General features: G+C 48.6%; 1 protein-coding gene across 7 annotated transcripts in view; it reads left to right on the top strand.

Annotated features, from left to right (window-relative positions):
• Positions 1 to 1051: 1051 nt before the first annotated feature.
• cxxc5b (CXXC finger protein 5b) overlaps positions 1052 to 18673 on the top strand; it is a 25167-nt gene continuing 7545 nt past the window's right edge. The window contains exons 1-3 of one of the 7 annotated variants that reach the window (XM_061235823.1): positions 1052 to 1086; positions 2779 to 2839; positions 9038 to 9914. In XM_061235823.1, coding sequence (XP_061091807.1) covers positions 9210 to 9914 — 705 coding nt within the window. In that variant the 5' untranslated portion in view covers positions 1052 to 1086; positions 2779 to 2839; positions 9038 to 9209. Of the gene's footprint in view, positions 1087 to 2320; positions 2840 to 2923; positions 3162 to 9037; positions 9915 to 12419; positions 12454 to 18673 lie in introns of those variants that run through there. The other 6 variants (XM_061235822.1, XM_061235828.1, XM_061235825.1 and 3 more) reach the window with 6 other exon arrangements.

Below are 18673 nucleotides of genomic sequence, written 5' to 3'. Positions count from 1 at the left end.
TAAACTGCGTATAGAGCATGTTTGACGGTCTCTAGATGCATTCTGATTCGGGGTTAAGAAAGGGCCTAATACCACCTCTTTCTGCAGGTTCAAAGGTCATTTGGCTAAATAAACAATTGTCAAAATAATCAACAAATAGCCATTGGTTGACCACATAATTTTTTTTTAGAATGTATGTATTAATATACATATTATTATGAGGAACCTGTAAGAATTATGTATGGCTCAAGTTATGTCTGTGTTTTCGTAAAAGCAGGTGTATCCTACAGTGTCATACGGGCTTTTAAGACACAACTTGAATATCAACTGCTTACGCACGTTTAAAGCAACAATTGTGTCAACAAACACTCCTCAAATAATAACGGATAAGGAATCGTCTCATTTTGTTTAAACGAGAAACTTTGGAAACTGGACAAAGTCCACATTCCAAATGGGGGCAGTTGCATAATTCCAAGCACACTTAAAAAACAATTTGGCCTGTGTAAACTTAAAAAAAACAAAAAAAAACAACAACAACAAAAAACAACAACAACAAACAAACAAAAAAACACAGGTATCAGCCAAGGCCTGATGATAAATCGCTCCTTGAAATATTAGGCTAAATATACACAAGCAGCTGAAATGTACCAGGGCGACGTTAAGTATATGAGATGGACGCCTAGTTTGTGCGTGCGTTTTAAGAGTGTTTGTGTGCGAGCGAGCGAGCTTGGCCGTTGCTTGCTGGTGGTAGAGCGCTCCCCCCACCCCCCACCCCACCCCTCCTCGCGCTCTGGCTGCTGTGTTATTTTCCAGCTCGGAGCCCCGGCTCCGCGTAGCTCGATCGATTCGCATTGATTGTCCCTGACGAGCTGCTCCACTTTCCAGCCAATGTCAGCCCGTCTGCGATCGGGAAGGAGAGAAATGAAGGAAAAGCTCTGCCGCCCTAGCGGTGTCACTTCCACACACTTGAGTTGGCCGCCCGCCAGCAGACAGGACACTCACAAGAGGTGGAGTGGACTCTGCGCGTCCAGCGAGGAGAGGAGCCGCGTACACTGCCCGGCCGTGCCGACGACACCACGGCTCGGCTGACCACCGCCCGGCCACTCAGTGAGCGAAAAATAGCACCCCACGTAATGACCCCACCCCCTTTAGGACCACTTTAACTGCCGTTCATGTACGTGTCGCTAACAATATCACACATTTAAAATACTTATTGATTGTATGCGCTACCGTACGTCGGTCAATTTACCCGTCCAAATAATTGAATTAGGCTACTTCCTGTAAACATCATCTAGGGTGTTCTTATTGGTGAAAACACTAAACTCCCACTCGTTTTTTATCCGAGGCCGAAACGGATATTGTGGGCTTTACGGACAGGGTCCATCTGTCCCAGCAGGATAGCAATGCCCATGCTGACAAAGAGCTTATCCAGGTGACCAGTTTCAGGTTTAAGAAACCCCGTAAGAGGAAAATAGTTTTATGTTTTGCAGTAATGTATATATTACTGCATAAATAGTACTGTGATTTATTGTGCTATTATTATTATTGTTATGATTCGTATTATTATTCATATTATTATTCATATTATCGTGGTTGATATTAGTGTAAATAGACTGGTTTAATAGGCTACTAATGCTACTATAGTCTACTAATACTTGTTACTTTTAATAAGTACTATCGTATATCTTGCCGCGCAGCCTTTGATTCATTAATAATGTAACATAACTGTCGTTTAGAGTGTTCACTGAGGCACTTATGAAAGGAAAACGAGTCCGTTGCAGTGGATCCGTTAACTGTGTCATCTAGCCCATAGACATTTATCATAAGGCTGGAGAATTGGCCGACCGCCCGGAACTTCCCGAGTGTCTGTCCATAGAATCTCTGTTTCTTAGATATCTGTCAAATTTATTACGTCATTAAAGTACTTCGTGTGAGAGTCTGGGAGTTACATTTACAGATGTCATGTGAGATCTTAATGTTTGACATCAGAATACTAAATTAAGTCGTTTTTCATCCATTCGCTAACTGCCTTATTGTGACATTATTATTGTTATCATTTCAGACCGGATATTGCTCATAACAACATGTCTATTAATAAATGGCGATTTGACATTACGTCCTAAGTATGTGTCAATGGAAACACTCTGTCTGTAGGCTACGGCTATCCCGTGGGCAATCGGACGCGTCAACACACTTGTTATTTTGAAAGCATTGCTAAAGTTCTTTGTAAGCATGAATGTGTTAAAGGAAAGTTTTGTCTTAAAGAGGTATGACGAAAAAAAAACTCAGCCTGCTTTCTTCTGTGAAAAAATCATATTGCGCGTAAACAGCGAGCAGATTGGAAGCAACAGTACCTAGTAAATACGCCGGTCGCAGAAACACCCACAATTTCAGCTATAATAACGAATGTCTGCTCCTTAAAACGACACACATAGGCACAGAAGAGGTCAGCTATATAAAGTGCAGACAAGGCGTCACGTTTCCACAAGGACGATGTTTTACGAGCTGTGGCGTTATTTTTTTCTACGTGTCTGCGTGCGGCGCAAGAGTCCAGTTCGGTTTTTACGTGAAGCTCCAAAAATCTATGAAATGTGTTTGCATGTTCTTCTCCGCGAGCAGGGATGTAGAGGTGGGATAGCAAGAATCGAAAGGTTGGAGCCCATACGCTCGCCTCCGAGAAAGTACGTTTTACCATAATTTATCATTCCGTTTCCCTTGCGCGTATTTCTGGCGAGGGTTTAAATAATTCTACTGGGTGAGAATTTGATTTTTCCCTCTTTTTGACATCAATCCCCGCAGCAGGAACGGAGACGGACCGCTTGGACAGTGGGTTCCCTCCCCTCCGCTCGGATCTGCTTTGGTAGGTGCGAATGAAAAGGGCCTGTGTTTGCAAATATGCAGATACATTGAAGGGGCGAATCATACTTTGTTGAAGTCTGTTGAAAGTTGGCATGTCATCTTCCTAACGATCAAGTTAGCCGGGAGAACGGGAGAATGTATTTTCCGTACCGTCCGAAACGTGCCAGCGCGGACATAGCGCTGGCACCGCAGACACCCGGTTTCAGATCAGTGAGTCTAGACAAAAGGTATTTTTGTTTTACTTAAATGTTCGTTAAATTTCGAACCGGCTCGTGTATGGGCATACCTGATGAATGTATTATGACTGGCTGATGTTGCTGGAGGTACGTGCTTTAGTTTTATACACGGGGATCTTGATTTTTTGGGGTAAATATTCTAAAATCGGTTATTGTTATATCGGTGGACGTAGAATATTGTGACATTAGATTCTTGTGCGGAGAGTGAGTGTTACCTAAGTGTGAACGTTCCATTAACGATAGTGCCGGAAACTTGACGATCTCCTTTACGTTCGGGAATTAATTTATCGCATTGATTATGACGACGATTAGCTCCGATGTAAATCATTTTAATAGCAGGTGAAGAAATAGTGATTTTGAGTTGCAGTTTAATCGCGGAGGAACTTTCTCAGCCCGCAACATCGATGTTTAAATGCAATTACAACCACATTTATTAAAATAAAGCGTGGATATAAATAGCCATTCGCGTGACCGATAATGAACCATTAATTCGAAAGACGTTGATCTCAGTTTCCGTTAATCATTTTTAAACAACAACCTGTTTATTTGATTATTTAGTAAGTGTGTGTGTGTGCCAGTGAGCAGTACTGTATTGTTCCTTTGAATGGATCTGCCCGTTTCGTGCGCGATGTCCCCCCAGCTTGAGTTCTGCGTGCGGGGACTCTGCGACCCCACAACACTGCCGCAATCCGTGACTAGCCGCGGCACTCGAACGGGGGCTGCGTGTTTTTGTGCTTGCAATTAGGTCTAAAGGACTGGAGTGCACGTCGCCTTGGAGCATGATTTATCCGGTTGTTTTTAACTTGCAGTTTAAAAAAATGTATACGCACAGGATCTGCTCCAACCGCAGTTCGACACTTATTACCACTATTAATGTGTAGTGAGTATTGATGGTAGCGCAGAACTGGGTCCGGTGAACGAGTATGTTTGTCTGTGCGTGTGTGTGTGTGTGCGCGCGTCTGGGAGGAAGCGCTACGTTTGGCTCCGCGTTACCTGAACTAATAAATATCGGGCTCGCACACCTCCCACGAGATGGCCAGAAGCAACTTCAGGCTTGGCTTGTTATTCGTATTGGTTTCGGGTCCCTCCAGCCGCGAAGGCGTAATTGGATATTTTTTCTCCCAAAAAAAAGTATCCACATTAATACATATGTGGTCATTACAGTAGCCAATAAAATGGATTGCCATCACAACAGAAAAAAAAAAAAATTTGACACATTTTATATTTTGAGTGAGTTATTTCGAAATTTAAGGATAGACTACTTTTTGTGTGGCTATGACCCCATCCACAAAGATCCGTCCCCCATTGTCACATTCCTCGTGGTGAGAACTTACAGTGCGAGTAGATCACTGTATTTCCAGTGGCCTGGTGAGTTTATCCACTGTTAAATGTTGGTGACAAGCATTATTTAGGCTTTGCGAACATTTTATCAGTCTCGATACCGAACGACTGTGCTATTCCCGTGTTTCTGAACGTTGCCTGCTAATTCTTCCTGCTGCCTCGCCAGTGTGGGCTGAGGGCCGTGGCGGAGCTGTAGTGCTCGGCGCCTTTGGTTTTGTTTCCCTCGCCCGCTCGGTGTCAGGCGGACAGTCTGGTCTGGAGCGTTATTCTGCAGAAAAGGGCCAATTAACGTCGAGCGCTGCCCTCAAGGGAAGCCGCGGCAGGCACAGCGTTCTCACTGCTTTTCCTGTGGCTGTCAGTGGAAGACAATTTAAGCCTCTTCTTAAATTTCTTCTTCTTCTTCTTCTTCTTCTTCTTCTTCGTCTTCTTCTTCTTCTTCTTTTTCTTCGTTTTCTGTTATGGCTATAATGTAATTAAGTTTGCAAATTTTATATGATTTATTATTACACAATAATAATGACGACAACACTTATTGTTTAAAAACAGACATTATTATTGTAATTCAATATCCTGATGTTTTGCCGGGGAATAACAATCAGTTTAAAAGTAAGTGTTGTGACTTGCTGTTTGTTGTTCCTGCACCCGGAGCCACACTTTGAGTGGCCAATAAAAGGTGGATGTTTTTGGAGTTCGGTTCTCGGGTTCTGCCGTGTCCTGATACCTGTTTATGAAAGGGGAGAGCCCCCACAGGCCGGGCTGTGCCCCATGTGAGAGCTGCAGCTTCACCACCTCCTGTAAGAGAAGGGTATCACCTGTAGCAACACAGGTTATATTTTTTTGGGTTGATATCTTTAACCCCCCCCCCCCCCCCCTAAGCTGAGGGTCCGGGGAGGTTCCTGACCCCTGGTCAGGCGGTGTGTTTGGGGTCAGGTCCCCTGGTCATGTGGGGGTCGGTGTGGGATTGGATAGGCTATGAGTTCTGCACTGGGTCATTATCCCACCTGGGCCAGATCTGCTGGGGAAAGGGGGAGAGGGGAGGGGGGTGCAGGGATGTTTGTGCACACAGCGTGAGAGAGGGAGGGAGGGAGAGAGAGAGTGGAGGAGAGAGAAAGGAAGGGGAGGGAGTGAGAGAGTGGAGGAGAGAGATAGAGGAGAGTGAGAGACAGAGAGAAAGAGAGAGTGATTTAAGGACAGCCTGTATTAAAGTCAGCTTCGCAAGCTCTCCTGCACAGTCCTCCAGTCCTAGAGAGGTGTCAGGCGTCCTCCGTACAGATGTTTTAGTAACTCATACTCTCGCCTCTCGACAATGTCATTGCCATCGGAAAAAAAAACGAGCCGCCTGAATGAAACTAAATGTTTTATTTTTGTAGAAAGTAGGAAGTGTTTCTGTTCTGCGGTCGGCGTAGTCCTTAAATTCCCCGGGCGTGAGGGTGACAGTGACAGACGCAGTGGAGAGAGAGAGAGAGAGAGAGAGAGAGAGAGAGAGGGGTGGGGCGTGACGGAGGGGCAGGGGGAGGGGGGGGGGGGCAGGTGGGCCCCAGGCCCCCGGTCAGGCGCAGGGGAGGACGGGGGCCGCGGCTGGGCCCCGCTACACTGGCGCCGCGGGCTGCAGGGCTAGCGGGAATGCGGGGGCCGCGATTCTCGCGCCTTTGAAGCTCTACCTCCTACTAATTCTGGCCTTCCAATTTCCACAGTCGCAGCCCCCCCCCTTCCCTTTGTCTCCCTTATAAGGGCCGGCTTGGCTATTTCCTCCACTTTCTCTCTCTCCAGTGGAGTGTGTGTGTGTGTGTGTGTGTGTGAGAGAGAGAGAGAGAGGGAAAGGGAGAGTGTGTGTGTATCAGTGAGAGAGAGAGTGAGACACACATGTGCACAGAAAGAGTGTGTATATCAGAGAGAAATAGAAACAGTGTGTGTGAGTGAGAGAGATTGTGGGTGAGTGTGTATGTGTGTGTGAGTGAGAGAGATTGTGGGTGAGTGTGTGTGTGTGTGAGAGAGAGAGAGATTGCGTGTGTGTGTGTGTGTGTTTGCGCCTGAGAGTGAGTGTGGGTTGCTGATTGTGTGTTTGTTGATGTTGTGTGTATTGTCTGCCTTTGCATGTGTGTGTTTTTGCTTGTGCCTATGTAAAGGTTTGTTTGCGTCTGAGTGTGTGTGTATATGTGTGTTTGTGAGTATGAGAATCGTGTGAGTGTGTGTGAGTGTGTGAATCATGTGCACTCGTGTTTGAGTGTGTGTGTATATGTGTGTGAGGATCATGTGAGAGTGTGTGTGTGACTGATCTGGTAGTTACATTTCCTCCACAGATCTGTTTCCAGCCTCGAAACTGTGGCCCCTACCACAGTTTAGCGGTTAGCGGTGCTGGGGATGATCAATGGAGAATTTGGATTTCTGAGCGCATTCAGAATTATTACTTACAACGCGTCACTTGCCTTGGAGTGCACACTGCCGCGGAAAAAAATCTCAACACATGTCCCTGAAATTCTTGGGCATCGATTTCAACAGAAACAGACATTTCAAGGCGTTTCACAACAAAAAAAAAAACAACAGAAAAAAAAAAAAAACCTGCCAAGGAAACTTTGATCTTATCAACAGCGCGTCGCCATGGCTACGCGTGCATGTCGGAGACAGGTGACGCCCATGGGAAGCGCACTAATTTGCTGGCGGGATGGTTTTACCCTCCAGGGCGATGAACCCCGGGTCAGGGGTTAAGAGCGGGGTCAGGGGTCAGGTTGGGCAGGGTCCTGTGTCGCTCTGGCCTGTGTGGTCGTGCTGGTCGTTCACACTGCGCTGTTATCGTTGACTTTGTGTTTGACCCACAGAGGCTGCTGAACTGTACAGTACTCTCTCGGAAATATAGTCACAGTGGAGGTACATTTCTGTTCTTCAGGGATCACCTTTCCAAATTGTACCCTAAAAGTACAGTAATGCTCTCTTTAGGTACAAGTGAGTATGCTTTCCAAGCAAAATTTAAAAAAATTAAATATATTTTCTGGCTAGGGGTACAATTTTATTTACCTACAGGCTACCACCCCAGTGACAAGCATTTTCATACTTTTTGTACTTTTATTTCTGGAGAGTGTGCCTGAATCAATTTTATTCTTGTGTGAATTTTTGTTTTTTGGTTACACTTTACAATAAGGTTACCTGAATTACCAAATACAAAGACATTACTTTCATGATAAATTAACATTTCATTATTTAATGTATTTGTTAAGTACTCACTAATGTATTAGTTACAGGAGTATTTATACATTAACAAACCATAGCATAAACATATAATTAGTTAACCATTAACAATTACGAGTTGATTAATGAATGAATTGGCATTACTTAATGTGGTTGTTAGCATTAATTTATGATGTACAAATACATTAACAAAGCTGTTTATATTAACTTCTCAGTTGTTAGTTAGTTAATAGCCAATTCATGTAACTGTTTAAAAAAAAAACTTTTTCCAGCATTGTTGAAATTTCATTTTCATTTTCATTTTATTCAAAGGTGGTAATGGTTCTGCTAACACTATGAATATCATTAAGACTAATGTCCAAATCTAACATGGTTCTTTTGCTGAATATTATAATCATCACTACCTGTTAGTATCATTATTTAAATACATTCACATTATTTTCCATCTGACTGTAATTATGAGTATGAGCAGGAGATCATCAGGTGGATGCTTTACCTGTTAAGATGTAGGTGTGCTTTTATTCTGGACAGTGGCAGTGTGATCTCTCTCTCTCTCTCTCTCTCTCTCTCTCTCCTCTCACTCACTGCCTCTCTCTCTGTCTCTCTCTCACTCACTGCCTCTCTCTCTCTCTGTTTCTCTCTCACTGTCTGCCTCTTTCTCTATCTCTCTCTCTCACTGCCTCTTTCGCTCTCTCACTGTCTTTCTCTGTGAATTTCAATTGGCTTCATTGGCATCAGTAGAAATCAACCACTGTTGCCAAAGCACATATGATATACGATGTAATACACAACAAACACCGTGCTATGTACAATAATATACTCACTGAGCACGTATTTATTCTTCTTTTGACTTATTGGTCTTCTGCTACTGTAGCCTATCCACTTAAAGGTTTGATGTGTTGTGTGTTTAGAGATGCTCTTCTGCATACCACTGTTGTAATGTGTGGTTACTTGCTTTACTGACACCTTCATCTGTCAGCTTTGACTAGTCTGGCTATTCTCCTCTGACGTCTCTCATTAACAACACGTTTTTGCCCACAGAACTGCTGCTCACTGGACGTTTTTAGTTTTTTGCACCTTTCTCTGCAAACTCTAGTGACTGCTATACGTGAAAATCCCAGGAGATCAGCAGTTTCTGAGATACTCGAATCATCCTGTCTGGCACCGACAATCATGCCGTGGTCAATGTCAGTTAGATCACATTAATTCTCCATTCTGACATTCGGTCTGAAAAACATGAATCTCTTGACCATGTCTAACAGGCTAACAGGCAGTAGTCATGCTTTTATGCATTTAGTTGCTGCCTCATGATTGGCTGATTAAATGTTTGCAATAACAAGCTGGTGTACAGGTCTACCTAATAAAGGGCTCACTGAGTGTACATAATAATAATAATAACAATAATGTAAACGGGCTCTCTCTCTCTCTCTCTCTACCAGCTTTCAGTTCGCAGTCAGAAAGATGCGGCTGGGGGCGGGGCTCTAGAGCGCAGTCCAGCACCGTGGGGGCTTCTCATTGGCTGATTCTTCAGAGGGGGGCAGGCGGCACTCACACCCGGGGGCCCCCGTGATCGGACGTCGGGCGCGGGCGGGGCGGACGGACGGACGGGCGATGTCGGTCGGACGCGGGGAGTCGGAGAAGGCGCCCTGCGGGGAGGACCGCGACCCCGTGGCGGCCCCGGAGAGGCGGAACCGCAGCGGCATCATCAGCGAGCCGCTCAGCAAGAGCCTGAAGAAGTCGCGGGCGCTGTCCCAGTACACCGCCACCTGCTCGGCCGCCAACGGACTGTCCCGCAACGGCGTGGCCGCGCCCGCCTCCCACCGGCAGGGCTCGGGCGGGGCGCGGGCCGAGCGCGTTTCGGAACTGGCCCTGGAGGGGCAGAACGGGCTGCACTTCGCCCAGGCGGCGGAGATCCTCAAGCGGGCCGGGATGCTGCTGCCGGGGGAGCAGGGCACGGGGTCCGCCGACCTGGAGGCCGTCTCCGGGGGCGACGGCGTGGGGAGCCCGGCGGACTTCCCCTACCTGGGCGGCTTCCCGTTCAACCCCGGCCTCTTCATCATGACGCCGGCCGGGGTGTTCCTCGCCGACAGCGCCCTGCACATGGCCGGGCTGGCGGAGTACCCCGCGCAGGGCGAGCTGGCGTCCGCCATCGGCTCGGGGAAGAAGAAGCGCAAGCGCTGCGGCATGTGCCAGCCCTGCCGCCGGCGCATCAACTGCGAGCAGTGCAGCAGCTGCCGCAACCGCAAGACCGGGCACCAGATCTGCAAGTTCCGCAAGTGCGAGGAGCTCAAGAAGAAACCGTCCGCTGCTCTGGAGGTGAGGCTGGGGAGGGCTGGGCAGGGCTGGGCAGGGCCGGGCAGGGCTGGGCAGGGCTGGGGAGGGCTGGGGAGGGGTCTCTCTGGGGAAGGGGTACGGAGGGGTCTCTCTGGGGAAGGGGTGCAGAGGGGTCTCTCTGGGGAAGGGGTACGGAGGGGTCTCTCTGGGGAAGGGGTGCGGAGGGGTCTCTCTGGGGAAGGGGTGCGGAGGGGTCTCTCTGGGGAAGGGGTGCGGGACCGGGGTTGAGAGGGGTAGAGGGGCGGAGATGGGTCTCTCTCGGGGTAAGGGGTGGAGCGGGGTGGAGAGGGGTAGAGGGGTGGAGATGGGTCTCTCTGGGGAAGGGGTGGGGAGGGGCCTCTCTGGGGAAGGGGTGCGGAGGGGTCTCTCTAGGGAAGGGGTACGGATGGGTCTCTCTGGGGAAGGGGTGCGGGACCAGGGTTGAGAGGGGTAGAGGGGTGGAGATGGGTCTCTCTCGGGGTAAGGGGTGCTGTAGCAGGGTTGAGAGGGGTGGAGCGGGGTGGAGAGGGGTAGAGGGATGGAGATGGGTCTCTCTGGGGAAGGGGTGGGGAGGGGTCTCTCTGGGGAAGGGGTGCGGAGGGGTCTCTCTGGAGAAGGGGTGCGGAGGGGTGTCTCTGGGGAAGGGGTGTGGAGGGGTCTCTCTGTGGAAGGGGTGTGGAGGGGTCTCTCTGGGGAAGGGGTGGGGAGGGGTCTCTCTGGAGAAGGGGTGCGGGACTGGGGATCAGAGGGGTGGAGATGGTGCTGGAGTGGGGTGGGTAGGGATCTCTCCGGGGGTAAGGGGTGCTGTAGCAGGGTTGAAAGGGGTGGAGCGGGGTAGAGATGGGTCTCTCTCGGGGTAAGGGGTGCTGTAGCAGGGTTGAGAGGGGTAGAGGGGTGGAGATGGGTCTCTCTCGGGGTAAGGGGTGCTGTAGCAGGGTTGAGAGGGGTAGAGGGGTGGAGATGGGTCTCTCTCGGGGTAAGGGGTGAGGGACAGGGGTTGAGAGGGGTAGAGGGGTGGAGATGGGTCTCTCTCGGGGTAAGGGGTGAGGGACCGGGGTTGAGAGGGGTAGAGGGGTGGAGATGGTGCTGGACTGGAGTGGGGAGGGGTGGAGAAGGGGTTAATGTCTGAAACAGCCTCCTAACTACTGTGTCCTCAAAATATGTTCAGAAAAACCACCTAGCAGTGTTTTTTCATGTCTAAATAGTCGGTGGGTGGTTTGAACAAGTAATAGATTATTGGGGTATGTAAACATGTTGTGAATTTTAAGCTAAAACATCACTATGCTACTCTTCACATGTGTAGGGATGAATGACTTCACACAGTATAGTTCTACAGAACCTTGAATTGTAACATCATTGTAACTCAGTTAACTTTTTCTATTTTGTCATTTTTTAAAATACGTGTTCTTTTGCCCCCTAAAAACTTGATCCTGTCATTGTCCACAGAGTAACACTGTTTTGCCCTCATAACACAAAAACAGGAGACCTTAGATGATGAAAAAAAACCCAGATTCTGACTATATTTTCTTGTGGGAGAATGTTTTGGGACCACAGTTGTACCATTGACTTCACATTGAAAACGGGTTTGAATGACGCAGCGGCACTAGTGATGTCATGCTCTCGGCATGACCAGGAAATGGGCTTCAAAAACGAAGCCTGGTTCTGGCTGCTTGTGCGGCAGCGAACAACCAAGTGTCAGGGGACATGTGAACATCACTGATATCTATTGGGTGCTGATAAGACCAAGGAGGTTATAAGGTAGCCAATCAGCAGCAAGCCCTTTGCAGTTTCCATGTGACTGAAAAAAAGTCACGTGATCACCACCTTGCTGCTGATTGGCTATCTTATCAACACAGTAGATATCAGTGATGTTTTTTTCTCATGGCCTCTTGTTGACACTTGTTTTCTACGCATATGACAAAACAAGACGAAAGATAATACAGTGTACTCAACATATACACTCAATAGTAGGTGAGTAAGTATTTCAGACAAAGCCATACCGCTCCGTTGATCCGTTAGAACCTGGTTGTGCAGTGGAGAGCACCGTCACAGCAGGAAGGTTCTGGGTTTGAAACCCGGCCAGGGCCTCTCTGTGTGGAGTTTGCATGCTCCCCCGTGTCTGTGTGGGTTTCCTCCGGCTACTCCGCTTTCCTCCCACAATAGAAACCCAGGTGTAAAGTCCAGCCATGGCCCACTGGGGGTGCGGGGGGGATTAGGCAGGGCTGTGGGGGAGTGGGATGGGTGGGGCTCTGAGCTGGCGGAGCAGGCGGTGGGGTGGAGGGGGTATTTGGGGCAGGCAGTGGGGTGGAGGGGGTATTTGGGGCAGGTAGTGAGCAGGCGGTGGGGTGGAGGGGGTATTTGGGGCAGGCAGTGAGCAGGCGGTGGGGTGGAGGGGGTATTTGGGGCAGGCAGGCTAACAGCAGCGGATCCTCTTTAATCTCTCCTCCTCTCTGTACTCACGCCCGCGCCGTTAACACTGACCAGCGTCGGCCATTTTCTTCTCCTCAGATCTGGTGAACATGAGACGTGCCTAATCCCTCAGGTCTGTTCCTCCATACTGGTGACTGTGTGTGTGTGTGTGTGTGTGTGTGTGAGTGTGTGTGTGTATGTATTCCTCTGTGTTTGTGAGTGTGTGTATGTGTGTTCCTCTGTGTGTGTGTGTGAGTGTGTCTGTGTATTTGTTCCTCTGTGTGTGTGAGAGTGTGTGTGTGTGTGTGCGTGAGTGTGTGAATGAGAGTGTATTTATTTGTGTGTCTGTGTATATGTATATGTGTATGTGTGTGTGTTTGTGTGTATGTGTCTTGTGTATGTTAGCGTGTGTTTCTACGTCCATGTGTGTATATGTGTGTATGTGTGTATGCACACGCATGTGTGTTTATGTACAGTACCAGTCAAAACTTTGGACACACCTGGCCTTTCTTCCTTTTCCTATTCATGTTTTATTTTCTCTCTTTGTAATCAAACAATTCATACCTGATCAAAGTGCAGATTCTCGGCTTTTATTACAGAATCTGCAGAATTTTATTTGAGAATCTGCACTTTGACCTCATATGAATTGTTTGATTACAAACAGTAGAAATAAAACATTAATCAAAAAAGCCAGAAAAAGGCATGGTGTGTCCAAACTTTTGACTGGTTCCTTTATATGTGTCTGAGTGTGTGTGTGTGTGTGTGAGTGAGTGTGCTTGTGTCTGATTGTGTGTGTGTCTGTGAGAGTGTATATGTGTCTTGTATGTGTGTATATGTGTGTGCGTGTGTGCGTGCGTACATGCGTGTGTGCGTGTGTGCATGTGTGTGTGTGTGTGCGTGCGTGTATGTGTGTGTGTGTATGTGTGTGTGTGTGTGTGTGTGTGTGTGCGCGTGCGTGCGTGTGTGTATGTGTGTGTGCGTTTGTGCGTGCGTGCGTGTGTGTGTGTATGTATGTGTGTGTGTATGTGCGTGTGTATGTGTGTGTATGTGTTTGTATGTATGTGTGTATGTGTGTGTGTGTGTGCGTGCGTGCGTGTGTGTGTGTATGTGTGTGTTTGTGTGTGTGTGTGTATGTGCATGTGTATGTGTGTGTGTGTGTGTGTGTGTGTATGTATGTGTGTGTATGTGTGTGTGTACGTGCGTGTGTATGTGTGTATGTGTGTATGTGTGTGTTTGTGTGTGTGTGTGTGTGTGTGTATGTGTGTATGTGTGTATGTGTGTATGTGTGTGTGTGTGTGTGTGTGTGTGTGTGTGTGTGTATGTGTGTGTGTGTGTGGTGGTTTGGGGCCCGGCCTGTCCATCTGGCCATGAGGCTGTCATCTGGAGAGCCAGGTGTCAGCGTGGCTCAGACGCAGCACTCTCCGTCTCTGTTTCCCTCTCTCTCTCCTTCTCTCTCTCTCTCTTTCTCTCTCGCTTTCTGCCCAGCAGGGGTCACTTCGCTCCGTGCCGCTCAGCTTGGCGTGAATCTCCTCTGATACAGTCCTCCTCCTCCTCCTCTCTCCCTCACACATTTCCACCAGCCTGCTGACCAAAAAACTCCATCCTTTATCTTACCTTCCTTAAAGCGCTTGTGCGGAAACAGAACAGGAGGTAGTGTGTGTGGAGTGTTAGCATCGCAGGTGAAGGTGGGGGAGATAGTGTGTGTGGAGAGTTAGCATCGCAGGTGAAGGTGGGGGAGATAGTGTGTGTGTGTGTGGAGTGTTAGCATCGCAGGTGAAGGTGGGGGAGATAGTGTGTGTGGAGTGTTAGCATCGCAGGTGAAAGTTGGGGTAATAGTGTGCAGCATTAGCATCGCAGGTGAAAGTTGGGGCTTCCTAGCGCTGCGCTATCTGGGGGGTGTGGTAGGAGACCTCGGATGGCTGCTAGAACCACAAGGTCAAATAGAGTAACTGCTTTGAATTCAAATACTTTTCTGTGCTCGTTTGATCTTTCCTGGTGCAATTGACCCAAACAAGAGGACCAGAAGGTGGTGTTCGTGGCACTTCATGAGAGTATTTCACAGATTCAAATACACCAGACAAGCTCAGTAAAGCGTAGAAGGTAGTATTTTGACCAAGGTTTGGCTGGAACACAGCTCGAGTGCTCCTGTTCTGGAGGTGTTGGTACGGAGCATTCTTCTCACCGTGGGGGGCGTTCAATCACATGAGTCACACTTCAGTCACATGACAGATGAGGCAGGAGGGATTCTGTGGGGATTGAGCGTTGAGTTAGGAGCTTGGACTTTGGGGGGGCAGGGAGAAAGGAGGAGTTTTTGGGGAGTTGTTCGGCGAAGAACCAGATTTAATTTAGGAAGGAGTGCTGGTTTCCAGAGTGAAGTGCTGTTTGAGTGAGTGTGGGGGGTTTTTGGATCTAATAATTCTTGGGCGATGAATAAACATCAGCTTCGGAAATAGTGCTTGTTTTTTTTTTACAATATTTGAGGGCCAGCGGTGGTATTTTTATGAAAAGGAAAATGCTTGAGGACGGGGCACAGGTACGGAGCCCTGGTGTTGTGTGTCTCAGTGACACGCGCTAGCTGAGCGGTCAGTTTTAGCTTCACGGCGGGGGTTGGGGAGACTGGCTGTTGCAGGTCCCGGTGTTGGGATACGGGCTGAGGCACTGCCGTTGTGTGAACGATGAGCGTGGGATCTAACCGCTTGTTTGCTCAGGGTTCATGGGTAGGGCACGGGCTAAAGTTTACCGAGTGCAGGCTGATAAGGAAGTGCGTCGAGGCTGTCCCTCGGCCTGTGGTGTGAAAATAAAGGACTAGCGGAAGACTAATCAGCGTTTGACCCACGGGCCGTGGAAAAATATGGACGAAGTGCCTGTTGCGTCACCCACTGACTATCCATCGGCTCATGAAAAGGGTTTTTTTAAGACCAGGAAGTCAACTTTACCGGCACCGGCATGTTGTACAGTTGAAAGGCGGAGACTGCCCTGTAGGGAAGCCAGTGTGGCTCCTCCACTGAGCGTGTGAGAGAGAGTGACGTAATCTGTCCCTGATTTGTCTCTGTATTGTTATAATAACACAATAACTTTAGTTATTTTAATTAGTTGAGGTAAAAACGCCCATTGTGACTATATTTAAAAAATGATTGATTTTACATTGAAAATGGGTCTGAATGACCTAAATTGGAGCCAACCGGAGTGACCTTTCACCACTTGGTTTGACCTCTGTTTGCGACTGTTACATCACATTAACACTTGTTTTGAGTAACAGTGACATCACGATGTCACTTATTTTGAGTAACTGTTACATCACGATGTCACTTATTTTGAGTAACTGTTACATCACAATGTCACTTGTTTGAGTAACTGTGACATCACAGTGTCACTTGTTTTGAGTAACTGTGACACCGTAATGTCACTTCTTTGAGTTCTCACAACTCCCCTTGTTAGTCATGGGGCCGGTGATGTAATCCTGCGGAATGCAGGGCCGCTATGGAAGCGATGGCTGAAGAAAATGTATGGGTGGAGAGGAAGTGTAAAGCATTGTTCAAAATGGCGCTAACAGTGAATTTTACTCGGTATTTTATAAACTTCATCCACTGCAGGGTCCTCACCAGGACTGTGATATAGCAGGTCTCAGGTCAGTGAGCAAGGGAGAATGTGTTTGGGTATGTAAAATGGTAAATGGTTGGCATTTATATAGCACCTTTATCCAAAGTGCTGTACAATTGATGCTTCTCATTCACCCATTCATACACACACTCACACACCAACGGCGATGGGCTGCCATGCACGGTACCAACCAGCTTGTGTGTGTGTGTGTGCGTTTGTGTGTGTATATGCATGTATGTGTGTTTGTAGGTGTGTGTGCTTATATGCGTGTGTGTGTGTGTGTGTGTGTGTGTGTGTGTGGAATGTGCAAAGCCCCTGCCGCAGTGATGGGGATTCCACAGGAAGGGCTGTGAGCTCCAGGGGTTGCTTTAGGGGCATGTGGGGGTTCAGCGGGGCTTCTAGGGGGCAGCACTGACAGGCCTGGGGCTGTTCTCCGCTGAAACCTCATGGCAGCTGTGGGGCGGTGTGAAAAAGGGGAAGGGGGGGGGGGGCTAGCGTGCGGAGGGGGGGTGTAGGAGGGGGGCTAGCGTGCGGAGGGGGGGGTGGGGGGGGGCGATGGAGCCACCTCATAGCTCAGCGGCCGGAGACGTCTGGCTTTATTTTAGGAACGCGACGTTTAACTGACTGTGAACGGAAACGGAGGGGGGAAATGAGTGTGTGCGTGTGTGTGCGTGTGTGTGTGCGTGTGTGTGCGTGTGTGCGTGTGTGTGCGCATGAGAGGAGGAAATAAAAACACCACGCAGCGCAACACTAATGACCCGCCTCATGCAGAACCTGCCGGAATAACAGAAACGGCTCTTAGAAAAATCTCCCCCCAACCAAGTGTCCAAACTCAACTACCCCCCTGAAATACAGAGTCCAAACTCAACTACCCCCCTCAAACACAGAGTCCAAACTCAACTACCCCCCTCAAACACACAGTCAAAACTCAACTACCCCCCAAACACAGAGTCCAAACTCAACTACCCCCCTGAAATACAGAGTCCAAACTCAACTACCCCTCTCAAACACAGAGTCCAAACTCAACTATCCCCCTCAGATACAGAGTCCAAACTCAACTACCCCCCTCAAACACAGAGTCCAAACTCAACTACCCCCCTCAAACACACAGTCAAAACTCAACTACCCCCCAAACACAGAGTCCAAACTCAACTACCCCCCTGAAATACAGAGTCCAAACTCAACTACCCCTCTCAAACACAGAGTCCAAACTCAACTATCCCCCTCAGATACAGAGTCCAAACTCAACTACCCCCCTCAAACACAGAGTCCAAACTCAACTACCCCCCTCAAACACAGAGTCCAAACTCAACTACCCCCCTCAAACACACAGTCCAAACTCAACTACCCCCCTCAAACACACAGTCCAAACTCAACTACCCCCAAACACAGAGTCAGGCCTCAGCTATGTTTCCCCCGATGCTTTGGCGCTCACTCACACACACACTCACACGCACACACACTCACTCACACACACTTGAACACACACAGCTCATGCGTCATTTAAGTTCCCCGCAAGCAGAAATGAGACGCTTCCCGACGCTGTCGGCCTCTGTAGCGTGACGCTGTGTTCGTGTTGGAACAGGGATCAGGCGACAGAGGTGGAAAATCCCCACCGTTGAGTTCTGCCTGCTGCGTGTGTGTGTGTGTGTGTGTGTGTGACTGCACACGTGTGTATGTATGTGTATCAAAATGCTTGTAAGTGTTCTTTTGTTAGTGTGTATGTAGTATGTATTTATCTATGTGAGTCTGTTGCATGAGTGCATGTGTTGTTGGTATTGTGTGTGTGCATTTCTTTGCTCTTACGTTTGTGTGTGTGTGTGTGTGTGTGTGTGGAATGTTTTGCAGTTTGGACAAGTGGGTATTTGATTGGTGCTCTTGTGTAATGCATATGACTGTGCGGGTGTGTGCCTGTGTACTTGTCTGTGTGCGTGCGTGTGTGTGTGTGTATGTGTTTGTTATTGTGTGTGTTTGAGTATGCATGAGAAAGTGCGTGTATGTAAATATGTGATGGTGTGTGGGAAGGTGTGTGTGTGTGTGTGTGTGATCAGTGCATGTGTGTGTGTGTGTGTACATGTGTGTCTTCCTTCCCGTGGCCTGTGCCTGTGCTGTCTCTGGTGGCAGTGTGGATGGTGTGTGTTTGTGTGTTTGTGTGTGTATGTGCCACTGTGTATGTAATTTGTGTGATCACTATGTGTGTGTGTGTTGCTGTGTGTGATCAGTGTGTGTGTGTGTGCGTGTATGTGATCCGTGTGTGTGTGTGTGTGTGTGTGTGTGTGTGAATGATGAGGTAGAAGCAGCTCCAGATCAGTATGAAGTGTGATGGCATTCCAGTATGGGTGTGGGTGCATGTGTGTGTGTGTGTGTGGGTGCATGTGTGTGTGTGTGTGTGGGTGCATGTGTGTGTGTGTGTCTTCAGGGGCCTGTGCCGTCACCGGTGGCAGTGTGGAGGGTGTGTGTGTGAGGGAAGAGGGGGGTCAGCTGAGGTGAAGTGGTCCTGTGTGTCTCTGTTGTCGGAGAGGAACTGGTGCTCTCCCCAAAGCCTGGAGCTGTTCCCAGGAAATGCCTCTCTCTCTCTCTCTCTCTCTCTCTCTCTCTCTCTCTCTCTCTCTCTCCCTCTCGCCCTCTCTCTCTCCCTCTCTCTCTCTCTCCCTCTCCCCCTCTCTCTCTCCCTCTCTCTCACTCCCTCTTTCCTCTCTGTTCCGGCGTTAGCGTGGGGGGGAGCCTGTTCTTCTGAGACGGCTGTTCCTCTC

Source organism: Conger conger, chromosome 3 (assembly GCF_963514075.1).
Source record: "Conger conger chromosome 3, fConCon1.1, whole genome shotgun sequence".
Lineage (NCBI taxonomy): Eukaryota > Metazoa > Chordata > Actinopteri > Anguilliformes > Congridae > Conger > Conger conger.
Note: the sequence above shows the minus strand (reverse complement) of the source record. Positions and strands in the feature narration are given on the sequence as shown.